The sequence below is a fragment of the Rhineura floridana genome, chromosome 4 (genome assembly GCF_030035675.1).
Source record: "Rhineura floridana isolate rRhiFlo1 chromosome 4, rRhiFlo1.hap2, whole genome shotgun sequence".
Taxonomy (NCBI): domain Eukaryota; kingdom Metazoa; phylum Chordata; class Lepidosauria; order Squamata; family Rhineuridae; genus Rhineura; species Rhineura floridana.
Genome location: NC_084483.1, coordinates 175,227,251 through 175,254,165, shown reverse-complemented (window position 1 = coordinate 175,254,165; position 26,915 = coordinate 175,227,251). Strand labels below are relative to the sequence as shown.

Sequence of the window (26,915 nt, the reverse complement as noted above, 5' to 3'; positions counted from 1 at the left end):
ATTTGTATATGTGTTCTTTCATCATAGGGCCTTGCTGAGTCTGTGGACTTTCCAGGCCTAGCTGGAGCTGCGGTGGTTCAGAGCAGCAGGATGGAGCTGTTCATCTCCTGAAGATTAAGAAGAGGAACTTTTCAGTTGGTTGCAAGGATATTTTGCCAAGAAAAGGAGGAAGGACACATGGACAAGGATCTTTTGAATATTTGGAAACTGAGAACCATATAGAACTGTGTTATATTTAATGCTATGTTCTCTTGGTGAAAAAAAAGAGGAGTTCACAAGTTATTCATGAAGTCTTTGCAAATTCATTTCAATTTTGGCCCGTAGGAACCTGCAAGAGATTACACAGACACTCTTTGTAACAACCCCCATAGCCCCCCTTCTAAGACCATACAACAAAAATGAATTTTTGACCAATGCATGCAGACATTATGGTTTCAATACCCAAGCCAGCTTTTCCCCCACATGATTCCCACTTTGCTTAACATCCAACCTGATGAAGAGTTCTGGTGAACTCAAAAGCTTGCTCACTATTTTGTGACTTTTTGGTTGATCATCATCATCATCATCATCATCATCATCTTACATTTATATACCGCCCCATAACTAAAGCTCTCTGGGTGGTTTACAAAAAAATAAATAAAAATTGAACATTAAAGACAAATATACAATTTTAAAAACCATTCAAAGTTTAAAACCATGAAGCACAGATAAGTTAAAAGACCTGGGGTCAGAGCTCAACATAATAGACATTGATATTTAAAAAAAATTAAAGTAGTATTTTAACCCTTAGCTGTGCATGCTACTGTGATGTACCTCTGCCTCTGCTTAGGTTATTTTGTGGGGTTTTCTCTGAGAAAAACTTATTTTATTTGCCATGCAGAGGTTTGGCAAATAGCGGCCCAGGAAATGACATCATTGTCCCTGTTGTGAAATAAGTGGTGGAGGAGTTTCACCCCTGTCCATTCCTATGCTATCATCTATGGTTTAAACAAACCACATTTTGATTCTCTACTGAGAAGTTTGTTAACATAATTGATCTTTTTCTATCTAGGTTCCATGTGAATAAAAGCAATATTGGACCAGGGCCAGTACTGATCCATTGTCATATCCACTCTGAAACCTGCAATTGGTTATGAGATAACAAGGGCCTATAGTGGTGTTTGTAAAGAATTTTCCAACTCACTATTTCATAATTTAAAAATGTCGCTAGGAGATAGGGAAGGGGGAGAAATTTTATTCAGTTCATATTTAAAGCCACCTCTGTCAAATTCATTCTTTCCAAAATAATATGAGAGCCGAGACACAGCCATCCTTTGAAATTTGCACTTTTCCTAATTTTGCAATGCTGTACTCTAACCAAACAATGTTTACAAAAATGCATAGATTAGGGGAAAGTGTGAATAAAAATGAATATAGTGAAAATAATATAAAATGCATTGTATTATGAGAAATTGCTTGCAAAGAAATACTTCAGTGAAACTGCATACAGAAATGTATTAGGAGAAATTTGCACTAAAATGTTGAAGACTTTTCATGAGGATTTTTTAAAACAAAAATTTGAAAATTGCTGCATAAATGTGCAGTTCTGAATATAAGACTGGAAAAATGAGGAATGGAGAGAACCAACATTGACAGATCCTTCCATCCCTGACTATATGGCATTCACAATAAGCTTTCTTGTTTTGACCCACGTAACATCACAATTGTCTAAATGGCCCATAGCTTGCCAGTGGTGAAAAGCTGGCAGGCTTATTATTCTGATACCCCTCTCCAAATAAAAGGAGACATTCAGATTATTTTGTGTATGTGTGTCTGTCTAACTATATAATATTTTCCTAAGCTGTCACACTGTCACACAGTGTCATGGGGGGGGGTGGAATGGCAACAGGGTGGCAAGCAAGGCAATGTACACTCTGAGGAAGGGTGTTCCAGAGTTTGGGTTCCACTATCAAGAAGTCATTAGTCTCACTTCAGCTAATAATGGGACATAGAGAAGAGCAGGTTGATATGGAAGTGAGTGTGGAATCATTGGAGTTTTTCCCCCTAAGGAAGCTAGGTGTGATGTGGATGCCCCATAAGCATTAAGGGAAAAGTAGTGCGTGTTTCCACCCTTGCTTTACAATGGCATTTTGAAGGGAAAGCCTCATTGTGCTTTGCAGTAAGCTTTTTTTCCTTTGAAGGCCAATGGTCTCTCTTAATCTGGAGAGAAATGCTATGCTAGTTGGAACTACTCCTGTTGAATCTGTTAATACTAAAATGATGATTATTACAAAGGATATTTAGCAACTACCCAATTATCCTCCTTGTGTTTCTCAGATCTCTCTTTCAGAGCAAGCCCTTTTCTATTAGTTTCTTGGACAGTCTCTCCCTAATTCAAATCTGGCACCTCCTCCTCTCCTTCAGTGCCATTAATTAGTTATGTCCTATTTTCTGCAGCCCATGGACTCACAGTAGAATCCACTACTTCACATATATATCTTTTACAATCAACACAGTTGCAAAGACATGCTTATAGCTGTGATGTCAAAATTATGATACAAATAAAACACATGATCTGTGTTTGTATGATCTTGACATCAGACAAGCTTTATAATTAACTTTGTTTTTTAAAATGGAGAATTGCAACACTGTTAGATTATCATATGCAAAACAGAAGCATGCTAATTCAAAGGAGTTTGGCACTTGCTAAATTCATTTAAATGAGGTGCAAAATTACCTGCAATCCTCCGGCTGGCAATGCATTTGATTGGTTTAATGCATTTAATTGATGAAGAAGTTGCCCATCCTTGGGTGATCCACACATCATATGGAATGATTTGATGTTATGTATCTATTTTTTACAAATTAAATGAATAGCCTGCCTCCCAGCCTTTACCAAGCCCACAAGATGGCTCACAGCATAATTTAAAAACAGCTATAATTATGAAGCACAGGGGCTCACTTTAGCATCCTAAAGGCCTGCTTCTTCTCACATGGTCCTGCTCAGCTCTTCCATGGAGGCTCTACCCACCACCAGCAGAGATGTAAATGGTCGACATACAGGAAAGGTCCTTCTTGGATGTGGCATCCATGCTGTGGAATTCACCGCTCCAATGAAGCTCAGATAGCCCCTTGCCTGAAGGCACTTAGAAGCCAGGTTAAAACATTTTTGTTCTGTTGTACTTTTGATACATATACCTGATTCTCTGCTGTTTCTCTCTTGGCTAGTCCTAACTGAAATATTTACCTGCTGGGCTGTTCTATTTTTGTTGTATTTTTACTGCATACTGCATATCACATTTGGTTCTGTATACCTCACTACCACTTTAGCTCTCCATGCAACCTATGTATGATTTCTATATTGGAATCTGGTTGCTTCTTCTTTTTTGTCCCTCCTCCTGCCATGCTTCAGGGTGACACTCAGCTTCTGTGTTGTTGATCCTTAGCATCAACTGATATCACAGTTACCGGCAGAACTTTTTCTGTTGGCTCCTCTAATTTACTGAGCATGTATTGATTTGCTTGAACAAAGCTTTTACGGTTCAAGCTGACACAGATCCTATATTTGTGATCCTTAGCAAATAGTTGATATCAGTTAGCAACATACCTCTCTGTGCAATCATGTTGACTGTGAAAATTCTTTATAAATGAAAGATTGGATATTTGCAAAAGTATCAGCTACAGAAAACAGGACATTTTGGTGTGTGTGTTTCTTTTTCTTTTCCCAAGCACCTTGCTTTGTTTTTCCCCAGGTCAAATGTTTGTGCAGTGCCTTATCTTATTTCATTTTTAAATTGACCCATTTATTTAGGCTTCAGGAACTGCTCCAAGGAAGGGGGAGGTGGCTTCCCAGCCAATCAACTCTGTGCACACTCAGCCCCTTGGCTTCCAGACAGACTCAGTTTCCCCTGAACGCATTCTGAGGAAGAGCTCAAAGTGCATGTCCTTCTACAGTGGGCTTCCCACCATAAAAACATAAGAACATAAGAAGAGCCTGCTGGATCAGGCCAGTGGCCCATCTAGTCCAGCATCCTGTTCTCACAGTGGCCAACCAAAATTATGCATGTTGGTATCCACCACTAACAATGCAATCCTCCTGTGCATATTTGGAAAGAAGCTTCATTGATTTAAATAGGGCTTATACCCCACTGTCCCAGGTAATTGTGTATAGGATATTGCAGCCTAAACTGATCTAAGCACAGAGGCAGGGCTCATGTGGAAGAAGATACTGAGGCTGCAATCCAATGCACCCTTACCTGTGAGTAAGTCCCATCGAACCCAATAGAGCTTGTTCTGAGTAGACATGTCTTGGATTGCAGCCTAAGACGACGACTTCTTCTGAGTAGACATGTCTTGGATTGTAGCCCAAGACAGCTGAGGTAACAAGACTTTTTACTTCATAAAGCGTTTATTTGCATTCAGCAGTCTTACAGCTGAAAGATGCCGCAAGTAGTATACTACTGCCGCATTCATGAGAGCAAAGGTTTCATCATTTTCAGGTGGTTTCTGTAGCAGAAATTATATGCTGAAACAAGCGGCAGCTACTAGAATGTATCAAGTATAGCACAGTATGCAAAAAAGAAAGGGAAAAAAGCTATTGTGAAAGTTGCATATAGTCATGTTCACCTATTAGAGACGGGGGGAGAGGGGGAGCAAGTAGAATAATACTGTTTGTAATAGGACCAAAATACATCACAAAATAGCAAGCATTAAAGTTCACCAGATCATTAAACAAAAGGATGGGGGAAGAGACAGGATGTCAGCAGTTGTGATGGAAAAGCTCCAGACTGCAAATTGTTCACAGTCTGAAGATGGAATGGGGGAAGCATGTTGCAGGCTGATGCTGTTTCTAGAAGGGAGCTTCACAAACTAGATGTAATAACATCAATGTAATTAGCAATTGCTTGAATGGCTTTTTGAAAGTGAATTGCAGGTGCAGGGTGGGGGAGGAGGAGGCTGATCTGGATTGGTATCTTAGTATGGTAGGAGGGCTTTAACCATTTCCCCCCACTGTGATCCTGATTTAGACTGGGATCCTGGCCTACTATTTATCTGGGGGATGGGTGGAAATGCTCCTATTGTAGTGAATTGGAGCTTCTTCCCCAATGCAAGTAGCAGACTCAGGAGGCCTCATTCAGATTGGGACCACAGTAGGGGTCAAAGTGTTAAGTCCCCTTATCCTCCACACCAGAGTCCCAGTCCTGATCAGCACCCCCACCCCCACCCTTGCAATTTCTTATTAAAAGCCATTCATGCTGTTTCATTCATTGTTATCTTTTCGGCGCCAGGTAAAAACCTTCCTCTTCTCTCAGGCATTTTAACATTTAATATTTTTAACATTTTGATATTGATATCTTAAACTTGTTAACATCTTAATATTTCAATCAATTTAATACTTTTTTAACATTTAATATTTAGTATTGAGTTTTATAGTTTTTATGTGTTTGATTAGGTTTAGTTTTTAACTTGTTTATATATGTTTTAATTGTATATTGGATGTTTATCTGTTGTGAACCGCCCAGAGAGCTTCGGCTATGGGGCGGGAAATAAATTCAATCAATCAATCAATCAATCAATAACAAAAGCCCCAAAGCCATGGGAGTATGTGTGAGTATAACCCCTATGAATGCATTGGTTTAGTCCGTTCATGGGCTGGCAGAGTCACTCAGCAGAGAGATTAGAAGGTCAGAAATTAAGCTTGTTCTGCTGGGGTGCTGAATAATATTTCTGGACTTGTATCACCTTGTATAAGGTCAACTGAAATTATGTATATGTCTGGTTAATTAGCAAGGGGATGGGGAATTAGTTCTTGCATATATGGTATTTTTTGTATTTATATATTGACTGCAGTTCAGGGTTATGTCCTGCAAACTGCAAATTATATGTTTGTCATTTGTTGTGGTTGTCCTGCTGCATTGGAACTAACACTTTTTGCAAAGATGCAAGTTGGAAGCATTCAGCACCTTAGTGGATTAAAGGAAAATTTGGACAGGTTGATTACAAAGTTTGTAAGCAAAGTTTGCAGTTCTTTGTGGGCAATTGCTACATTGTTTTGTATAATGATGGTTCCAATTGAAGAAAATTTGATCATCTTATCTTGAATCCACCTAAGTGCCACAGGGCCCACATAGGTAGAGATTATATGTGCACAATGAGTTTCAACCTTCTTTGGATCCTGCAGATGGTGTCCAAATCCCCTCTGTTGTGCTAGGGTGGCCCTGGAATAATCTCATTTATGCCAATGCTGCAACATTACAACCTGTGTAGATAAAGAATCCTATCTTCACCACCACAATCCTACGCCAGCTTGCTCTAGAAAACAAGCAATGTGTATTATCCCAAGGTATTTTTTTTAATGTTTCGACAGTGTAAGGTGTGGGAAGAGCTGTTACACAAGGAGAGGAGTTGTGGCCCCATCTATGTCAACATCTTGATTTCATGATAAGAAATTCTTATAGTACATTATGCACTTGCTACTACCAAGCCTCATCCTGCTGCTTGAACACATCTCTTTCTTCTGGCGTGTGGGGAAGGAGTGTGCATGTGGAGTCAATTGCATTGAGTTTTAATTGCATGTGGAATCAGGTGCCTGCAAGTGGTGAGGCTACTCACAAATATAGTTAATTAATGTTAGAGATCCCTTCCCTGCCATAAGATGTGATGAGGACAACTTTAAAGTTGGCTTTAAACATGGCTTCAACAAATGCATGGAGGATAAATGTCAATGGCTACTTGTCAGGACTTCCAGGTTCAGAAGCAACATGTCTCTGGAGTAGGGATGGAAGAATCTGTCCATGCCGATTCGCTCAACTTCTAATTTTTCCAATCTTAAATTCATTTCTCCATGTTTTTGCAGCAATTTGCAACTTTTTATTTAAAAAACCCTCATGAAAATTCTTCAGCATTTTAGTGCAAATTTCTCCTAATAAACAATTTTTGTGTGCAATTTTGACTAATGTGTTTTTACAAGCAATTCTCATAATATATTTTTGTATGTCATTTTTACAAATATTCATTTTTATGCACTGCTTTAAATGAATGAATGAATGAATTTATTTCGGTCATGGACCAGCCAAGCCGCTTTAAATGCAAACTGAATCAAATTTCTCCCCTATCTCTACCCTGGAGTAGCATTTGCTGAAGAGCAACAATAGGAAAGGGCTGTTGCCTTCCTGCCCTGCTTGTGGGTTTTCCAGAGGCATCTGATTGGTCACTGTAGGAAACAGGATACCGGACAAGATGAAACTTTGTATTGCTTCAGCAAGGGCTCTTCTTAGATTCTTATGTCACGTTCTTATGATTGGTGTTACTTCAGTTGCTAGTGCTACAGACTAGCTAACTGTAGATTAAAATTGCTACAAACTGTCTATTACTATCCTCTCCACTCATTGCCGGAGAATTGTGCCAGAACTTTAGTTGATACTGTTTCAAAGTCATGAACTTGTTCCTCCTTTTCTGTTTTGTTTTGTCTTATATGGGGCAACTCAAGGTGCTCACTTTTAAAACAAACACACACCTTTATATCCCATTCTTTGTCATGAGACCTCAGTGCAGGTTACACCAATAAATACATAAAACAAAATAATATATTAGCAATCTGTTCATTTCTAATACACAGGCCAAAGTTCCTCAGCTTTAAAAGCTCTGCTGGATATAAGGTAGGTCTTAAGTGATACCTAAAGTTAACCAGCATTGGTGCCAGTCATGCCTCCAGGGAAAGTGCATTCCACAACCAGGTGCTATCGCTGAAAAGGCGCTCTGGCAGATCACAGACCCTCAGACTTCACTCAGTGCCGGAACTCCCAGCAGATCACAATAATTGGCAGGACAATACAGGGAGTCTTTAGGGCTTTAGATGTTCAAATCAAAACTTCAACTGGGAACGGTAGTTAATTGGTAGCCACTGCAGGCCAATGGGGGCAGGCATGTTTTTTGCTATATAGTTGCCTTTGAGACGGATGGACCATCAATAAGTCCCATCATTGCTCTGTAAATGTAATTCAAAGCATGTGGAGGCAAGGAGGTCACATGCTCTGAACTATGCTACAGCACCTGTGGGCAGCAAGAAGAAAGGCTGACTTCTATAATGAGCTTTTAAAATTAATTGTTTTTAAAAACCCTACTGTCAGAGTAGCAGAGGCACACCTGAGGCAGACCTCAGACCACCTCTTGCAGGAATCAGAAATCTACCAGACTGCTGATAGTAAAGTGGACTTCAGGATCCAGTCTGGGTCATTATCCACCCAGAATGGATCAGGTAAGTCTGCTTTGGAATCAGGTTTCTGCAGATTCCTCCCCCATCCCCGAGACAGTCCCATGGTTATCATGTCGGCCATGACATCCCGAACCAGCCACACCAAGGTGGCATCTGCATAGTTTGGGGGTGAGGTTCTAACACCATACCAATATGAGACAACCTCAACCAGCTTGAGTAAGAAGACTATTGGCCAGTGGAGTAGACAGTACAGCAGTGAAATCCTCCCATTCACTCTCTGACCCAACACCAGGTGCAGACTCTTGGATCCACTTCCTAAGTAGACGCCTGGCAAGGGAGATACAGGTCACATTCACACTATACAGTTACAGCCCATTTAAAGCACATGTCTCCCCCACCCCAAACCCTGGAAACTGTAATTTACCCCTCACGGAACTACAATTCCCAGCACCCTTAAGCTATAGCTCCCATTATTCTACGGGAGAAGACACATGCTTGAAGTGTGTGGTGTGGAAGTGACCTAAATCCTTATGGATGACTGCAGCCTCCCTCCCTTGGCCCTCCAGTCTGAGCTGGTGCTATGCTGAGTACCCAGACAGGCAACCTGAATGAGACCTGACCCCTACAGTTCGATACATGCCAATATATAAATGAGTGATGACTTATTGTGGTTTGACCTGGTATCCAGTTAGCACATCTGGACACTCTGTATGCATGCGTGAGCTATAGTTAACGAGAGTACCTCTTCTGGTCCTGCTTGGCTCTGCATACCCAAGACATCCTGTGCAATGTTGACAAAGTTCTACAAACTTAAGAACTGCTGAGTATGGCATATATCCTAGCCTTTAGACTTTGTACCTTCACACTCAGCATGTACAGGTAGACAAGGAAAAATCATTCAAAAAAGCCGCAAGAAAAATACTGCACAGTTCGCCATTTTTTTTAGAAAAGCACCTGATCCCTGTTAAAGTTTCAGCTGCTCTAGCTGCAACATTTTATACTTATTAGGACAAGAGAGTTCTTCCTGATAAAACAGCTAGAAATATTGTGGCACCTTCAAAACTAACACTTTTACTGTGGCTGCATTATGTGCTTTCAAGGCACTATTTAATCAGATGTGTTCACAGCATACTTTAAACATTCATCATATGAAATAGGGACTTCCCTACAAAAGGCCATGCCATATAATAAAGGCCTTTTAGCCTTAAAGGCTAGTGTAGCATAATGGCTCAGGCTGCAATCTAATACATGTCTACTTAGAAGTAAGCTCCATTGGATTCAGTGGGACTTACTCCCAGGTAAGTGTGTATTGGATTCCAGCCTATGACTGAGTTTTTGACTCAGGATATCCCGTTTAAATCTCGCTTTGGCCATAAACTCGTTAGATGGCCTTAGCCAAGCCTCTCTCGCACCTTAAACCCTACCCCCTACAACTCCGATATGAGATAATGTGGACAGCAGTCCTAAAGTATGGCTCAAGCTAGTGAAGTCCTTACTTACATATTGGTTTAGACAGCAGTCTTTCATTCAGTTGCACTGGCCTGTCTTTTATAGTGAACTGCTAGCAGTATTTACAAATAACAATCCATTGAATAGCACAACCACCTCAGTCTGGCTCGAGCTCTTAGCTGTGGTTTTGGCTCCATCCATATATCATTTCAACAGTGTTCAACAATGCTTTGTTGGCAGACGTTTCAGGTACACAATGTATTTAATACTAAAGAATCCCAGAAGTCTCACCATTAAAAGATTTGGGTTGGCACTATTTTGAACAAACAGGTATGCTATAGGGTTATGTCTACGAGAGTCTGTCTTTTTTTTTAAAAAAAATTACTCATTGAGACAGCCTAATAGAATGGTTCTACAGAAGAGGCCCATTTCGCCTTAAAGTTTCAGAATGTGTGGGAGGGCCATTGCTATGTTTCATATAGAAAGTCCCAGATTCAATCACTGGCATAATCCAGATAGGGCTGGGAATGCCTCCTGTCTGTAACCTGGCCAGATTTTGCCAGTAAGTGTAGACCATACTGTGTTAGATGGACCAATGGTCTGACTTAGGATAAGGCTGTCTCCTATGTTCCAAAACTCAGTGTATATTACCATAACAGAAATGCAACTGAGGCTGCATTGCAATTGTATGCATTCTTACCTGAGAGTCAATCCCACTTAATTCAGTGGTGCCTACTTTTCAGTAGACATGTATAAGATTGCACAGTATAATACATCTCACAAGATTGCAACTGAGCAGGTAACACTGGAGCATTCTCAAAAAGCAAGTCATTAGTACACACAAGGAAATTATTTGGAAAGAAACTGGAAAACAAAACTGCTGGTATCATAATCCCCTTGCAGAATCTATGGTGCTGCAGCCCCTTTGGGAACACTGTACGGTTCTGGACACACCATCATTTGAGTTATATTAGCATTGGAAAAGGAACAGAAAAGAATAACTGAAGTTGATCAGGTGATCCTAAAGAGGATAGGGTAAACTGGGGCTTTTTCACCCACCCACCCTGGCAACAACTAATGCAGTGTTTCCCAAACATTTCCCCCCACAGTCCACTTGAAAATTGCTGATGGTCTTGGCAGATCACTCAATTATTTTTTTGTCTGTTGTAGCAATTGTAATGCACTGTGTTAGAGACTGTAGATTTTTTATTGTATTTTTTGTTGCTTTTATTATATATTGTATTACAACTTGCATTCCATAGAATTGAAACTGTAATGCAATAAAATACAATGTAAAAAATAAAGGCATCAAAAAACAACTAAAAAATGTATTCAACAGGTCAGAATTTTCAAAAGGAAGTTCTGACTCACACAATGCCTGATAAATATATGGCATTCATGTCAAGATGGCCATTAGGTCAGACTACATTATAAAAAGGTTATTAGACAAATTAATGGAACACATGCTTTCAGTAGCTATGGAACCTCCAAGTCCGGAGGCAGTATTGCTCTGAATAAATAGTCAGCGCTGAAGACATACAACAGGAGTGAGGGAAGGAAGCTGTTGGCTTCATTCCCTACTGGCAGACATCCCAGATGAGCATGTCTGAAAACAGACCAGTGGGCTAGATAAGCTATCTGTCCCAGCCAGGCTCTTCTTATGACCTTAGTAAGCAAATGCCACTCTTTTATTTCCTTTCCCTTCTTCCCTGTTAAGTGTAAGGTGCAATTAATTGCGGAACGTAAGCAAGCAATTTTGCTGCATCAACGAGATGTGGAGCTCTAGCCTGGGTTTTAGTAGAAATATTCCCACTACAGCGTCAATGCATCAACAATCCTGATTTAGGGATTGATCCTATTTTATGTAAGTGCATCTCTCTCCAGGCAATATTTGAATATACTAGAGTGCCAGCCAACTTTTCTTGTTTCATACCAAAGGTCCATTTAATCCAGCATTCAGTTTCTCACAGGAGCCCATCAGATGCCTCTCGAAAACCCACCAGCAGGGCAACCCCTGCTCTTGTTAATGAGTGACCGGCATTCAAAGACATGCTGCCTCTGGTCCTGGAAGCAGTATGCCACCATCGTGACTAGCAGCCAATGATTACTAGTACCCAAGCCCAGTGAAGCTGTTTTGGCACCCAAGTTAGAAAATCCCTCAAGCATCTTTCTTCTGCCTTGGCAGTAAAAATACAATTTGTTGCTGTTTCATGACACCCAAAACCAGCTGCCTAAGGTAGCAACCCCACTCTGCTTAATGGTAGGGCCAGCCCCAATTTTCTAACAACCACAAGGAAAAGCAGCTTTCCTACAGAATGATTCTACCATCCAAATAATCTTCAAACTCTCATTAATAAAGTAGGAAACTAATAAAACAATACAGATGCTTTTAAGTTAATATGTATTCAGAAAAACCATATGGTTTTAACTTAATTTATGCATCTACATTTAAGAAGGAATGCACAATTCATGCTGCCTGGACAGCTGCTCAAGATACAGGTGCCAAATTCTACAAGGAAAGTCTGCATAAAGAACGCACTGAAGCATGTCTCTGCACTCTTCAAGACAGGATCAAGTCAAGGCCTTTGCCAACCAGCTATATGCAGATGAATATTCTGCTAAGGGGTCATGCTATAAATTCTTTATAAGTTTTCTAGTGCCAGATTGAGAGAGCCAGTGTGGCAGAGCGGTTAGTGTTGGACTACAACCTGGGAGACCGGGGTTTGAATCCCCACACAGCCATGAAGCTCACTGGGTGATCTTGGGCCAGTCACTGCCTCTCAGCCTCAGAGGAAGGCAATGGTAAACCCCCTCTGAATAACGCTTACCATGAAAACCCTATTCATAGGGTCTCCATAAGTCAGGATCGACTTGAAGGCAGTCCATTTCCATTTTCAGTGCCAGACTGCAGGCATTTGGGAAAGGAAGCACTTGAGTATAAACAAAAAAACAACTCCCCGGCCTGTATTTGTATCAACTGAAGCAGTACCTTTCACTAGTAACCGAACAGCAGGCAACTGTTGTTTAAGCAATGTTAGACTTCTTGAGCCACAAGCACAAAACAAAGGTAATTCGAAGAGGACGAACAAGATCTTCCCATCTGAGTTTGTTTGTGTCTGGATTGCTCTTTCATCTACCCAGCTGTGTGATCCAGATTTCACTGCATCCTTGGATAGCTTCCTTTCTGGACACTTTAAAGTCTTCTGAAGACCTATGTAGCAGTGTTTAATATTTTTTCTTTGATCCCATTTTTGCTTCGATAAAATTAGAACTTCCAGTGGCTTTCCTTCAGCTTATTCGTTGAGCAACTTAATTTTTCCCCTTGACTTGCATCAAAATATTTATGGGCTTCTCCCTTAACAGGTTTTGTGACAGACTACAGTTTGCTTTCCTTTTAGAGTTTCTGTAATAGTTTACTTGGTACAGTTCTTAAGCCAGCAAATATGCACGGCAACTACTACAGATGTCACTAATTACAGATGTGTAATGCTACCCAATTTGCTCCTATTGACCTTTTATCTAGTGCAGCACTGATAAAAGCTAAAGACATGCACAGAACTAATTGCACGGTTTGTAGCCTTGATTAGCTGTTCAGGGCCAGGAAGGTGAACCTGGCTCCTGCTGCTTCTTGATTTTCTGACTGGAGCAACCAGCGCATAGCCCCAGCAGCTGCATCGGGCCAGGAAGTGTGTTTGTTTTATCCAACTAGGATAAGTAACTTCCATAGGCGTATGCCCCATAACCAGACAGGGGCTTGAGAGTTGGTGAAAAACTGAATCATTGTTAGCCAGACATAGCGTCTCAGAACTTCTATTTACTTAAACTAACCCGGCGTTATCCCCAATGTGAACCAATTGCATTTATCCAAACCTCCAATCAGAAATGTTTTTGATGTCTCCAAAGCCATTTCAGTAAGTGAAGGATCAGTTAAAAGGGGAGAAACAAAGTTCTGTGCCAAGTTTCATCTTTTATATAGCAACATTTATTTCATCTCAGTTTTTATTATTTTATTTATTTTTATTTATTTAGGTTTTAGGTTTCATGTAAAGAAACAAAGCAGCATCACTGGTTTAACAGAAGCCAGTTGTCACTAGTAGCCAGATACAGATATGCAATCATCTCTCTGAAACATTGATTTCAAATGCAACCCATATAATTCAAGAAATGCTTTTCTAGCTATCACTGAACATATGGCTTTGGAGACCAAGCTCAAGAACATGTAACAGAGAGAGCACAAGTGAGGATGGGAGGAAAACAGGTTCACAAATTTTAAGACATGCAAGTGTTCTTCACAGCCGATATCATCATGCCGTTGTATAAATCTATGGTGTGGCCGCATTTGGAATACTGTGTACAGTTCTGGTTGCCTCATCTCAAAAAGGATATTATAGTTGGAAAAGGTTCAGAAGAGGGCAACCAGAATGATCAAGGGGATGGAGCGACTCCCTTACGAGGAAAGGTTGCAGCATTTGGGGCTTTTTAGTTTAGAGAAAAGGCGGGTCAGAGGAGACATGATAGGAGTGTATAAAATTATGCATGGCATTGAGAAAGTGGATAGAGAAAAGTTCTTCTCCCTCTCTCATAATACTAGAACTCGTGGACATTCAAAGAAGCTGAATGTTGGAAGATTCAGGACAGACAAAAGGAAGTACTTCTTTACTCAGCGCATAGTTAAACTATGGAATTTGCTCCCACAAGATGCAGTAATGGCCACCAGCTTGGACGGCTTTAAAAGAAGATTAGACAAATTCATGGAGGACAGGGCTATCAATGGCTACTAGCCGTGATGGCTGTGCTCTGCCACCCTAGTCAGAGGCAGCATGCTTCTGAAAACCAGTTGCCGGAAGCCTCAGGAGGGGAGAGTGTTCTGGCACTCGGGTCCTGCTTGCGGGCTTCCCCCAGGCACCTGGTTGGCCACTGTGAGAACAGGATGCTGGACTAGATAGGCCACTGGCCTGATCCAGCAGGCTCTTCTTATGTTCTTACGTAGTTTAATGAGAAACCCAGCATCACAATGAAAGCTCCCGTTATAAGTAAGGCTGCATTTGGCTTACAAAAAACTTTTCAAATATGTTCTTATTTCAGGCACATGAAGAATTAGTACCTTTCAGTCCACCAAGAGGTGAAGAGATAGTGTGAGATAGAGCCAAAATAAAATATTTATTGTAATATTCAATAACTGTTCTGTAAACATAACCCAGAGTCTCAGAAGGCTACATTGATGCTATTATGAAATTAAAGCAGCATATTTAAATATCGTACTTAATACCCTTAAATACATAATACTCCTTTCACAACAAACTTAAAAAGCAGAGGATGCAGTGTTAAAGTACTCCCCCTCCCACAGCCAATCAATGAGAAAAGTCAGAAAGTGCATTCTATTCAAAAGAGTTTCCAATTAACTCAGTGGTGTCAATGCTTGTGCTGCTGTCAGACTGCAGCTCCAAACTGCAACTTCATTTGCATACAGCAAGAGTTACAGATGCTCAGCGGCTAAGAGCAAGGGAAAAGCAGATTTTATAATATGCTGAAGACATCTTCAGCACTACTTCCAGCACTATAAGTGGGTTTGAAACACTTTCCAGAACTTTTGGTGCCACTTTTAAACACTCAAGTTTTGCTTTGTTATTTCTTCATTTTACAGGCTGGTTCTATAAACACTTAGTGATGCAACAAACAGTCCTTAAGCATTCAATCATTTAAGATCTCTTGGAGCAGCTTCATGTATTACCAGTCTATACAACAGTGTGTTTTCACAGTGAAACCTGTAATGTGTGGTGAAGTGGCTATACATGTTTGTTTTGCACCGTGTTCATGGCAATATCTCAGAAAGCTAAGGTACAGGTTTTTGCTGCAAAACTGCAGTGAAATAAAGTCACACAGCCACTTAACGTCCATTACTGGAGTTCACCCCAAATGCATATCCTGAGCACACAGTATGTTAATTACTTTTTGATATAATTGAAACAGCCAACACCACTGGCATTAAGGAAAAAATTATGATTACCTTTATACAGGAGTCTGCAAAACTGGCTTCAACGTTTTCACAAATGATCAAGTACAAAATGCCTCCTGTAATTGGAGGTATATAAGGTGTTCAGTTTTATTCCAAATGTACCTAAGCTAGCTGGCATTTTTGAAACCTCACTTGCAAAAGCAACGATGAATACAACATATTATGCTGTAAAAGCCAAACTATTGCATAATAATAATAATCAGGACTGCATCTGGTACACAATTAACTGCTTTTCTCTCTTACCACTGCAGTGCAAACTCAATATGAGAGTCAAAGTTTGTGCTTTAGAGAGAAGCAGCATTTTTTAAAAAAGCTATTACCATATTGCAAAGTATATTAACCCAGATCAAAAAATTGGCCCATCGGAGCACAGATGAGGTTTGAAGTGAGACTGTCTTGAATTAGAATGTTTACTATGCAGATGACAGCACCTCCCCCCACTTTTTTTTTTTAAAGCGAGCAAGCAAGCTCATACTTTTAGCACTAAAAGACAGGAAACCTTGGCTTCAAGACCCAGAATGTATAGTATTATTGTAGCTTTTCTGTCTGTCCATCAATACATGCCTGTCCATTCCCTGTGAAACAGCTATAGCGATCTAGCCATGTCAATACAAGAGAAAAGCAGTTGAAACTTTCAGATTAAAATACAGTTCCATGAGAATTGTACAGCAGTTTTTACATGCTTGCAATAATGTAAGGACAAACTGGAAGTTTTAACTGACAGGTGGTCTTTATAACAAGAGGACAGAAGGCATAGCTAGATGTACTTGATCATTTTACATGTACAGCATTCTAACACTTTGTAGCTTGTTAACCGTGGAATAATTCTGTTCTGGAAAAATAAGGTTTGACTGCAACACTACTGAGCCATGGGCAGGAGAGGCACTGCTCACTTGCCATTCTTAGACAGAATTGCAAAGAAAGCAAGTTAGTAACTTTTTTATTTTTAAGATGGTGGACAAACCTAAATTGCTGTTTTATCATAAAACAGCCTGCATTTGAACAATGCAGAGTATCCCCAATCCCCAAGGTAAAGTAGCAATATACAAGGCAGACACAAATAATAAAAAAACCTGTTCTTTCTTTTTCTAGTTCCTGGTTTTGTAGTGATTGTACAAAAGACCACTGTTGAAATAACTAAGCTATACACAGAAAATGCACAAACCTGTAAAGACTTCCTGTAAGGGCTCTCAAAATGCTATAGAATTAATTAGCATTAATGCTAATGTGGATTTAAGAGTTAGCTCTGTTTAACTGATCAGAAAAGTGAGGTGAAAACAAAGACCAGCTGTGTGATCTAGACATTAGCTACCATCCTTGCATTCAACACCAGAATAGTCTAACTTTTATAGAACCGAGATGGCTTATTTTAAAAGGTTTAACTGTTATCCACCAATTTGTGCAGCAATTTCATTTATTGAACAGGTTATATTATTAGGTCTTCAACAAGAGAAAAGATTGAACTGGGCTAGAATTCTGGTCCAGCACATGCCTTCACTACATGAAAAGTGTTTTAGGTAAGAGAATTGACTAGTGGACCAGTTCAGATGTCACAAAAAGCCATTGTTTCCTATGACAGGAACAAGCCTCAGGGTCCTGCCTCCCCTTAGCACAGCTGCAAGATCAGAAGCTTTTGCTTCTGGTTTGTTTTTTTTACTAACTGCAGTTAAGCTTTGTTCAGCATTATGTCCAAATGCTAACCATTTAAACTATGGTTTGTTGAAACAAGACCACTTCATAACCTATGATTTGAAGTTAGCTTGCTTCAAACAAATGGTATTTAATAGTAACCACAATTTATTGAGTTTGATTGGAAGAAACAGCTACAGTTAATCAAAAATAGATGTGAAAGCTTCTGATCTCTCCACAGCTGCACCTGAGGAGGGGGAGTACATAATCTCAAGGCTCATTGCAGCTAGCTCCTATCACAATAAACCAAGTCTGAGGAACCTGTGGCCCTCCAGATGTTGATTGCCTCCAACTCCATTATCCTCAGCCTGCACAGCAAATAGTTAGAGATGATGGGAACTGTAGTCCAGCAACATCTGGAGGGCCAAAGGTCCCCTTGTCCTATGATAAATCATAACGCACTGCACCCTTCTCCACCCTAATGCCCTCTTGATGGCTTTGAACTACAACTCCCACCATCCTGGCCATTGGTCATTGTGACTGGGGCTGAGGGGAGTTATAGTTCAAAATATCTGGAAGGCACCAAGTTGGGGAGTCTGATTTATTATGACATCTGAAGCAGCTTAGTATGTTGCAACAGTTGCTTCAAGAGGCAGCTGCCTCTTGCAGTTTCAGCTTCACATTTATTTATTGCATGGGCAAAATGGCTCATCATGACGTATGAATACTTTAAACGGAAATATATTAAATGTTTAAGCAATACACATTGGTGAACTCTGTTAAATTTAAATGTCAGGTAATTTTTTAAAAACTAAAAATTATCTTTTAACGTAAAACTAGATGTAATCTAGCCAATATTAGCCCTTACATTTCAATAAGCCATAGATGACACTGCTAAGACAGAGATCAGCTGTACCTCTTGAGTCCCAGCATAACTTTACTTGAAAGGTCTTCTAATAAATTTTAAAACCTATACAATAAAGATTGTTTTAAAAAATAAAATATGGAACTGGGGGAAAACCAAATTTGAAGCCCCTAAAAGGATATGTCAGTTTATGTCTGAAAAGTTAAGTTTACAGTAATGTAGATATGCCTTTAACTTTTACAATTTGTATTTGCAAAGTAGTCAGTTTTCATTATGCCACAGGCCCAATACAAAAGGGGATTTTTTGTAACAAGGTGTTTTAAGACACTAATACTAATGCTATGGAATCTACTTACTTGAAATACGATTTACTTTTTCATGTAATAAGGGAAAGTCAAAAATTCCTCAAGTAGTCTAAAAAATAGTCCTGTCAACTTTGGTTTCCTTTTTGTGGTTTGTAAAATATTAAAAGACACACACACACACAAAGTAGAAAGGCTTCTTCTTGAATTGCTCTAACACATACTCATTTCCAAATTTCAGGGAGAGATGGATTGTTGGAGACTTCAGTTTTAAACCAAAAAAATAATGCATCTCTGTAGAATTGTTGAAACTGATTCTCCAGACATTGCAGCATTGGTAAAACATTTCTGTGCTATTCAATGAAAAGTTAACATAAGCATATATTGTGCTGGGACAGCACAATTATATCCTTTCAAACAGGCAGCCTAGTTTTTAAGTATTGTGACAAGAACAGGGACTTCAACAATTACACTACTTTGCAACTTGTCTCTTTAACGCTAGTCTTTCTTCTCACAATCAACCTGTGGTTGAATCCAGACTTTACTCAGCACAACTTTGGGAATTACAAAGACGATTCAAATTGCTTGTTAGGGTCAGGTTCTGCCTCAAGCTTTACAGCAGGTATACCCTCTGATTTAGTCCTCCTGGTTTTGTGATGTGGAGAGTCAATGACTATTTCGGAGAAAGAAATAGAAACTGAAGGGGATTTTTCTGTCTTCTTTGCAGCAGTCTTTTCCACAGTCCCACAACACTGCTTCAGAGCGCATTGGCTTCTGCAGGGAAGTTCACATTTGCTTACAGCCCCATCAGACCCCACAATAGTAAATTCAGGCTGTATAGTTGTTGCATGTATTCCTTCATCATGAAAGATCTCTTTAATATCCTTTGCCACTTTCATGTATGATTCTGGGTCCTTACATTTTATATGAGCAGTGCCAATTATCCTGCTTCCTGCCAACTGCCAGACATGCAATTCATGGACAGCTTCAACGTCTTCCAGTTTGCGGAGTTTCTCGTTTAAAGAACGAATATCAATTTGTTTGGGAACAGTTTGTAAAAGGATGAGAGCAGATTCTTTAAGCAGTGGGTAAGTTGTATAGAGCAGAATGCAAACCATTATCAGACACAACGCAGGATCTAAATATAGAACCCAGCAGGGACCAGCTACAGGAATTTTTTCTAATTCAGTTGCATTCATTCTGCCAAAAATCAGAGTAATGTTTTCTGCACAATGGTCATTGATACATGGGTTAATACAAGGCCCATCCTTAGGGCATGGACTCCAATAAGAGTAAAATACTAAAGCATTCACCACAACAATAACTGAACCCAAGGCATCTCCAAGGACGTGAAGAAATACTCCACGCATGTTGAGTTGAGCGCTAGTATCTTCCTCAATGTCCATGTCTAGAGAGGAGTCACTACTAACATTTCCATTTGGCTGTAGTTCCATTTGGTTCTCTTTCACCACATCACCTGCAAAGACAAGAGCAAAATTGTTACACAAACAGGATGCCTTGCAGGTGGGTTAGCAAACTGCTAGTAGTATTTGGACAATGCAATATCTGGACAATGGTACCTACAGAGCAACTCCCTTGTAGGGTTTTGGAGCCACTAATATATACATGCATCACATATACATGTGATACAGAATAATGACTTCTTACATTATCCAAGCTGGTGGTTTTTCAAAGGCTTTTGAAAAGCCTTCTTTTCAGATCCCATACCCACCTTTAACAGCAACTTATAATGTGGGATCCCAACTTTAATATTTTTACAATATATTAATATTCTCCTTTTTTTAAAAAAATAACCAAATACAATAAAAACAACGAAATGGCGGTATTACTACTGATGCAACCCACCTAGGTTGGGCATATGCCCAGCTAAAAACATTGCTTTAGAGCATTCATACATGTATTGTCAGTATTCTTTACAATAACTCTAAAGTAGGTCATAATTATATCTGTATTGTAGGGGAGCCAACAGAGAGTGTATGGTTTGATTATGGCAGAGATACATTCTGAATGGGGTTTTCTAGGTTTATAACCTCTTAGGCACAATACTACACTAGTTCTCCTATATTATTTTATTAAATTAGGTAATATAATGATCAAATTACAGTAAGGGGTGAAAAAGGAGGGGGGTAAAGGAGCATGCAATCTGTGTGTTCCAATGAGTGAGGAGAGAACAAAGACATTTCATATATTTTCAAAAAATAAACTTTCAGAAACATTTCACTCTGCACAACAGACAAGCAGTCAAAATATGTCACTGCAATGAATAATCATGTTGAAGAGATATGGAGTAGCTTATACATGCCTGCATGTCCACACTGACATAGCAGGTAGTGTCTATCAAGAAGTGGCATCTGTCAAGAATGTATGAAGTCAAAAGCAATTACTGCAGCCTTTGTTATGCTGGTATTACTTTGAATTGGAACCTATTCCATCCTTGAATTTTATTAAAATAAACATGCACCCATCCTCCTCGACAAGCGGGCCCTGAATTTTGATTTAAATTTAAGAAGTGTGTGGCCCCATTATTAAAGAGTTCTGACAAACAGCTATATAACTTTTTGGTACAAGCAATTGTTCTCACACTAGGCAACCATACAAATGGGCTTCCTAACACAAACCAGCCATTGCATCAAGGCAAACATTTCTTTCTGCACAAAGCTTTGGGGATATTCATGCACAGATATCCACTGTGACAGTAAGCAAAATTTTGCCCAGTGATTTCACTAACATAACCAGTAGAACTGGAATCCATCACAACTCCCACACTTGTTTCACCAAATAAACTCCACCTATATAATGACTTTTACAAGTCCCAATAGTGGCATCCTCAAAGCGAGTTCGAGACCTAAGTTTCTGGATATTAAAAAAAGTGAACAATTTTTAAAAGCAGCAGATAGTGAAGGACTATTGACAGCTATATACTTAAGTTATGAACTAAGTACCCCCATACAACCCATAAATCTAAAACTTTCAGGCTTCATGACCTGCCATTACAGGAACTACTCAAGAAACCCTCCTTGTTTTGCACTAAGAAAACTCAGTGCATGGGCCAGGATAGATTAACTAATTATGATTACTATTAATTGAATATATATACCACCTTTCCTCTCGAAGGAGCCCATTGATGACAATGGTGTCTCACTGGGCCTAACATTTATAAGACTATTGCCAGACCAAACTTATGCCACACTAGAACTTTGCAAAACTTAAGTTCATCTCATAAAGCTTAATTTTAAAAACAATTATTTTGACAAGGAACCATATTTGTCATATCAAGATTTGGTATGCATTTGGGGGGTGGGGGTGGATCCAGACTTGCCTGCAACAGAACTCCATTAATGATATTTGGCAATTCCTCCTTCTGCCTGTATCTCACTGAAAATTAGCTCTGAATGGAAGGAGCTCACTGCTCTTGGAATGGACATTCTGGATCCAACCCAATGTGTGAAATCATGTAGCAAAAATCATATTATAGCACATTAATTCACATAGTAAAATTCTTACTATACATGAAACAGGTCTTACAAGACATGGTTATGTCTGGCCAGGGCTGCAATTTCAAGCTAATAATCTAATGTTTTTTCTCAAAGGGAAATACGGCTATATCCTGCTGGCAGCTACTGATCCTTCAGTTGTATGGACTAGCATCAGTGGAGATCTCAGAGCCAAATACAGCCCTTGAGAAACAGCAGTGGGCTATCCAGATGCCAACAATGAGGATGAACTTGTGGCTGTGGATACAAGACCTGTACCCTTTAGGAACAGAAAGAAGGAAATAAAACTGGTTGATAGCCAGGTTCTACTACCAGCTGTCATAATATCCCTCACTATTATCCCAGGCCCCATTAGAATATGAGATAGTGGCACAAATTAGTTTACTGGCATAAATTATATTTATATTAAATATAGAATATTGCCACAGGTCTCAATTTATTTCTGCAATGCAGAACAAGTTCTTTCATCTGACATGTTGCTAGGACCAGTTGTGTGTTCCAGTGGCCTGAAATGAAGTGATGCCTGTCCTTTATTAAAAACAACAAAAAATCAAATGACTGATAACAGCTCTAATGAAAATAGAATTAAGCAAGAATACCAAAGGAGAATGAAGTAGTTCAACTGACACAGCAGCTAGCAACAATGTAAACATTTGCATCACCCCACTTTTAGTTTGGTAAGAACCCAGAAAATTATAGTGGGCTCAGTAGGTCTTTAATATTCTGACTAGTGATGCTTTCTCAGTATTTCAAGTCTGCAGAAGAGCTGCAATCCACATTTAGAGAATGACACAGCATTCTGTGTATCTTCAGAAAGAGAAAAAAATGCCCTTTCATAGAGTGCAACATCCCAGATCCACTTTCAGGACAGTTGGCGTCTATGTATATGCTTCCAATCACAACTTGGTTCCGTTCAAAGAACTGCCAATAGAGGAACTGCTTCAAGTATTTAGAACCAATATTATACAAAGACTTTGGATATAGAGTAGGAATGCCAACAAGTTCATTCTGCTCATCAATAATGTTGTGAAGGCAGTTAATAGAAGCTGCAACATCTATTCATTATTCTGTTCCGTTACACTGAAGGCTCTCTTTGCATGCAATTGAACATAGCTTACTTTTCCTACAAAAAAGCCATCAACATTTCACAATCTTTGCTGGTGGCATTTAGTTTTTAGAAAATGCCAGCAGCATTTTTTCAAACTTCCTACTTTCATAGCCCTTTCCCAACATGTCTGCCTTAGAACCTTCACACATTGCAGAGGAGTCTGGTGCAGGTCCAGCACATTGTCAGCTCACACAAAACACCAACCAGGCATGTAAGGTATGTCCGTTGCCCCACTTTATCTAGAAATCTAACCGTAGGACCCATACATTCCTGTGGCTATGCATTACAGTAGAAATTCAGTAGTGGCGGGCAAGCTGTTTCCCAGGGGAAATTACTGCTCTTGCTGTTCTTGCCATTGAGAAACCCCTTGGCTTCCCAGAACACAGTTTAACAACTGGGGCATTACAACTAGCATTCTTTCTCCCACAGCCTGATGAAGAAAACCTTGTTAAGCCCTATAGCTCCCTTTGGGTTCATGGGGAGATCTATAAAACACATTACATTGAAGTGGGCAGAGTGGCAATCTCCCAGGGAGCCATAAAAGAGGGATTCTCAAACAGGGCAAGGAGACAACAGCAACCATGGTGGAGAGTTGCCAAGAGAGTAAATTAGGGACAACATAGCACACAATCTCTGGTCAAAAACAGACCTGTGAAGATGAGCATATGCCAAGGGTTCACAGAGTGTCGACTGCTTGGTATACAAAATTCTTTCATTAAAAAAACAAAACTTACATGGACAACCCAAGAGCCACTTTTCAACATCTGGACAAGAGTAGATTCCTAGAGATTTATATACGATCTCAACAGCCAGCCATCACAATAACACACAAGGCCTCTGGCCTTGGAGAGGACCAGTTTGAGATTAATTTAATCCTGGGCATCTGACAATTTCTTTGGTTTGGAAGTGCACCCACAGGCCTAAAAAGGTTGGTGGCGCCTGACCTAATCTGATGCAGGCTTGGATCCCCCCAATATCTCTCATTGGGGGGACGACGACAAATAAGCCAGCCCTTAGCTGAGGCTGCTTCCTTCCCACCTCGCTCAAGCAGCAGCCCCTTCCACAGCTCACCTAGCTTCTCCAAGCTGACTCCATTGGAGCTGCTGAAATTGTCCACCAGGGTATTGGTCTCCTCCTCTTTATGTAGGTCGCCGGGGGGGCGCTCCGTTTTGCCCCGGGAGGCGCCCCGCCGGCGGTTGCTGCCTCCTCCACTGCCGCCGTGCGAGTGGCCGTGGCCGCCGCCCCCGCCGTGCTGGTGGAAGAGGCAGAGCCCCAAGACGTTGACAAGGAGCCCAGCGGCTCCGACGCCGATGACCACCCAGGGCTGCTGGATCTCGTTGGGCTCGGTGAAGCGCTCGATGGCCTCCAACAGGATGGTGAAGCAGAGGGCGGTCAGGAAGACGGCGTTGACCAGGGCGCCCATTACCTCGGCCCGCACCCAGCCGAAGGTGTTCTTCTTGGTGGCGCGGGTGCGCTGCGCGAAGCGCACGGCCACCAGGGCCACCACCAGGGCCATCACGTCCGACAGCATGTGGAAGGAGTCCGAGAGCATGGCCAGCGAGGCCGTCACGCGGCTCACCACTACCTCCACCACGAAGAAGAGGAAGGTCAGCGCCAGCATGCACATCAGCCGCACCCGACGGCAGCCGTGCCGCCGGCGAGCTGGAGCCGGGCGATCGCCCGGAGCCTCCGCGCCCATCCTGCTGACCGGGACCGACCTTCTGGCCTCTTCGCTAGTTCAGCCCTGCCGCCACCGAAGGAGACCCGGGAGGAAGAGGAGGGAGGCGGACGAGGCGCCAAGGAAACAACACCTAACTACCACCGAGCAGCCCCAGCGAGCGGAGGTACCGCAGCCAGCGAAGCCCGAGGCGGCTGTTCAACTGCGTCTTGCCCGCGTCCGGCACAGCTTCTGGTTGTCGTCGTTGCTCCTTTTGCTGCTGCTGCTTCTTCCTTCTTCTCTGTGCTGGCGGCGGCGCCTCCTCTATCTGGCGTGGAAAGCTCACCACCGCCGCTCTTTGCAGACGGTTTGAAACTAAACTTTGCACCCGAACCCCCGAACACTCCTTTCCACACGGAACCCCAAAGCCACCCGCTGCTCGGCCACGCCCACAGAGAGCTTCCTCATTGGCTGCGGCCCCGGCAACTGGGCCACCTGAAGCGCGGTTCCGCCCACCAAGGGCTTTCTCATTGGCTGAAGCCCCGGCAACAGGGCGGTGACCGCTCACACCTCCCCGCGCTATTGGCCCCAAGGGAGCCTCACGACAAGCCTGCTGCCACGCCTACGAGATGCTTCTCTATTGGCCCAGCTACCTCCGGTTTCAAGGAGGCGCGGCCTAAGAGGCGTGGCGATGGTTTCGATTGGGAGATGTGTCCGTCACAGCTTACGGTATCCTGTCAGCCCCCCCTTCTGGCTCCGCCTCCGATAAGAGTCATTTTTTTCGGGACTGGTGCAAAACGTGGTTGAATTGAACGGACAGAAGAACTTCCTTCCTTCTTCGCCCCTCCCCCTCATTCACCCCGGTTTTCCACACGGCCCGCCAATGGAACGCGGTATTTCCCTCACAGTGACTCTCCTACGCCCGACTCGACCTTCTTTTTGCCTCAGTGACACTGACAGATTCACCTCCCGTGGCTGGCTGCCGCACCCTGATACTGGGGGAGCCGCGAAGGGCAATGGACATGTGTAAACCTGCCAGTGCTCACACGATACCGTATTCCTTCCTCTTCTGTCTGTGAAATTCGTGGGTCCCACCACATTCCTGGACACTTCACCGATAGTTCTACACTGAATGTAGATGTCCTTCTGTGTATCAAACATGTCTGTTAAATGCTATAAAAATACATTTCCTTATTTCTTTATTTTATCTTGCCCTTCCTCGAAGGAGCTGAGGGACGCATAGATACCGTGCCCCCATCCTCCTGATGATGCTGAAAAATAAGTGACTGGCCCAAGATCACCCAAAGAGTCTTTTGGCACCTTATGTAACAATACATCTGTTAGCCTTTAAGGTAGCCACAAAAAATGTTTCTATCTTTTTAATAGAAATCTATTCTGGCCAGCTCAGAGACTCTGGGATTGAATAGGCTTGTAATAATTGCCAAATAAATAAATAAACGAACAGTGAAGGATGGGGGGGGCAAGCAATCCCTCCTCTATGACATATTTACCCCTTTGAGGTCTTGACAAAGAGCTCTTTACATTCTTCTATACTGAGGCACCTACACTGTCAGTACCTTGCCATCAGCATGGTAACAGAACAATAGGGTCACAACCTTTATTTTATCTACTTTTCACCCATTGCATGGTAGGGAGTTATTAACGAAAGTAGCTTTTCATGACAAGTAGAAGCTTTGCTTGTTGAATTTCTGCCACCCTGACATGGTCAAAGGTGTGCGACAATGCTACTGCCCATTTCCAAATCTTCAGCCCTACCACCCATGGAAGAGCCAGTGTTGTGTAGTGGTTAGAGTGTTGGACTACAACCTGGGAGACCAGGGTTCAAATCCCCACACAGCCATGAAGCTCACTGGGTGACCTTGGGCCAGTCACTGCCTCTCAGCCTCAGAGGAAGGCAATGGTAACCCTCCTCTGAATACCACTTACCATGAAAACCCTATTCATAGGGTCACCATAAGTCAGGATCGACTTGAAGACAGGCCAACAACAAAACCACCCATGGACAAATCTAATACCCCTAGTTCCTGTATATCCATCAGGAACTAGGGATTTCATCCACACATCTTCACCCTCCTGCCCAAAGCAATAAGGGTCCTGCTTTTCTCTTGCTTGATATTATGAATTTTTCCATTAACAAGAAAACCACTTACATAGCCAGA

General features: G+C 41.4%; 1 protein-coding gene across 1 annotated transcript; it reads right to left on the bottom strand.

Annotated features, from left to right (window-relative positions):
* Positions 1–14,784: 14,784 nt before the first annotated feature.
* On the bottom strand, positions 14,785–25,185 carry SLC30A1 (solute carrier family 30 member 1). Its single transcript, XM_061625274.1, has 2 exons — positions 24,150–25,185; positions 14,785–19,932 (listed from the first exon to the last, which is right to left on the bottom strand). The coding sequence occupies exons 1-2, from the start codon at positions 24,775–24,777 to the stop codon at positions 19,019–19,021; spliced, it is 1,542 nt and encodes a 513-aa protein (XP_061481258.1). The 5' UTR covers positions 24,778–25,185; the 3' UTR covers positions 14,785–19,018.
* Positions 25,186–26,915: the final 1,730 nt, after the last annotated feature.

Excerpts from the sequence above, each read along its gene's own strand:
- SLC30A1 (XM_061625274.1), bottom strand. The coding sequence starts at position 24,777 with ATGGGCGCGGAGGCTCCGGGCGATCGCCCGGCTCCAGCTCGCCGGCGG. Across the intron at positions 19,933-24,149 it reads AGTCAGCTTGGAGAAGCTAG|GTGATGTGGTGAAAGAGAAC; the intron begins GTGAGCTGTGGA and ends TTGTCTTTGCAG.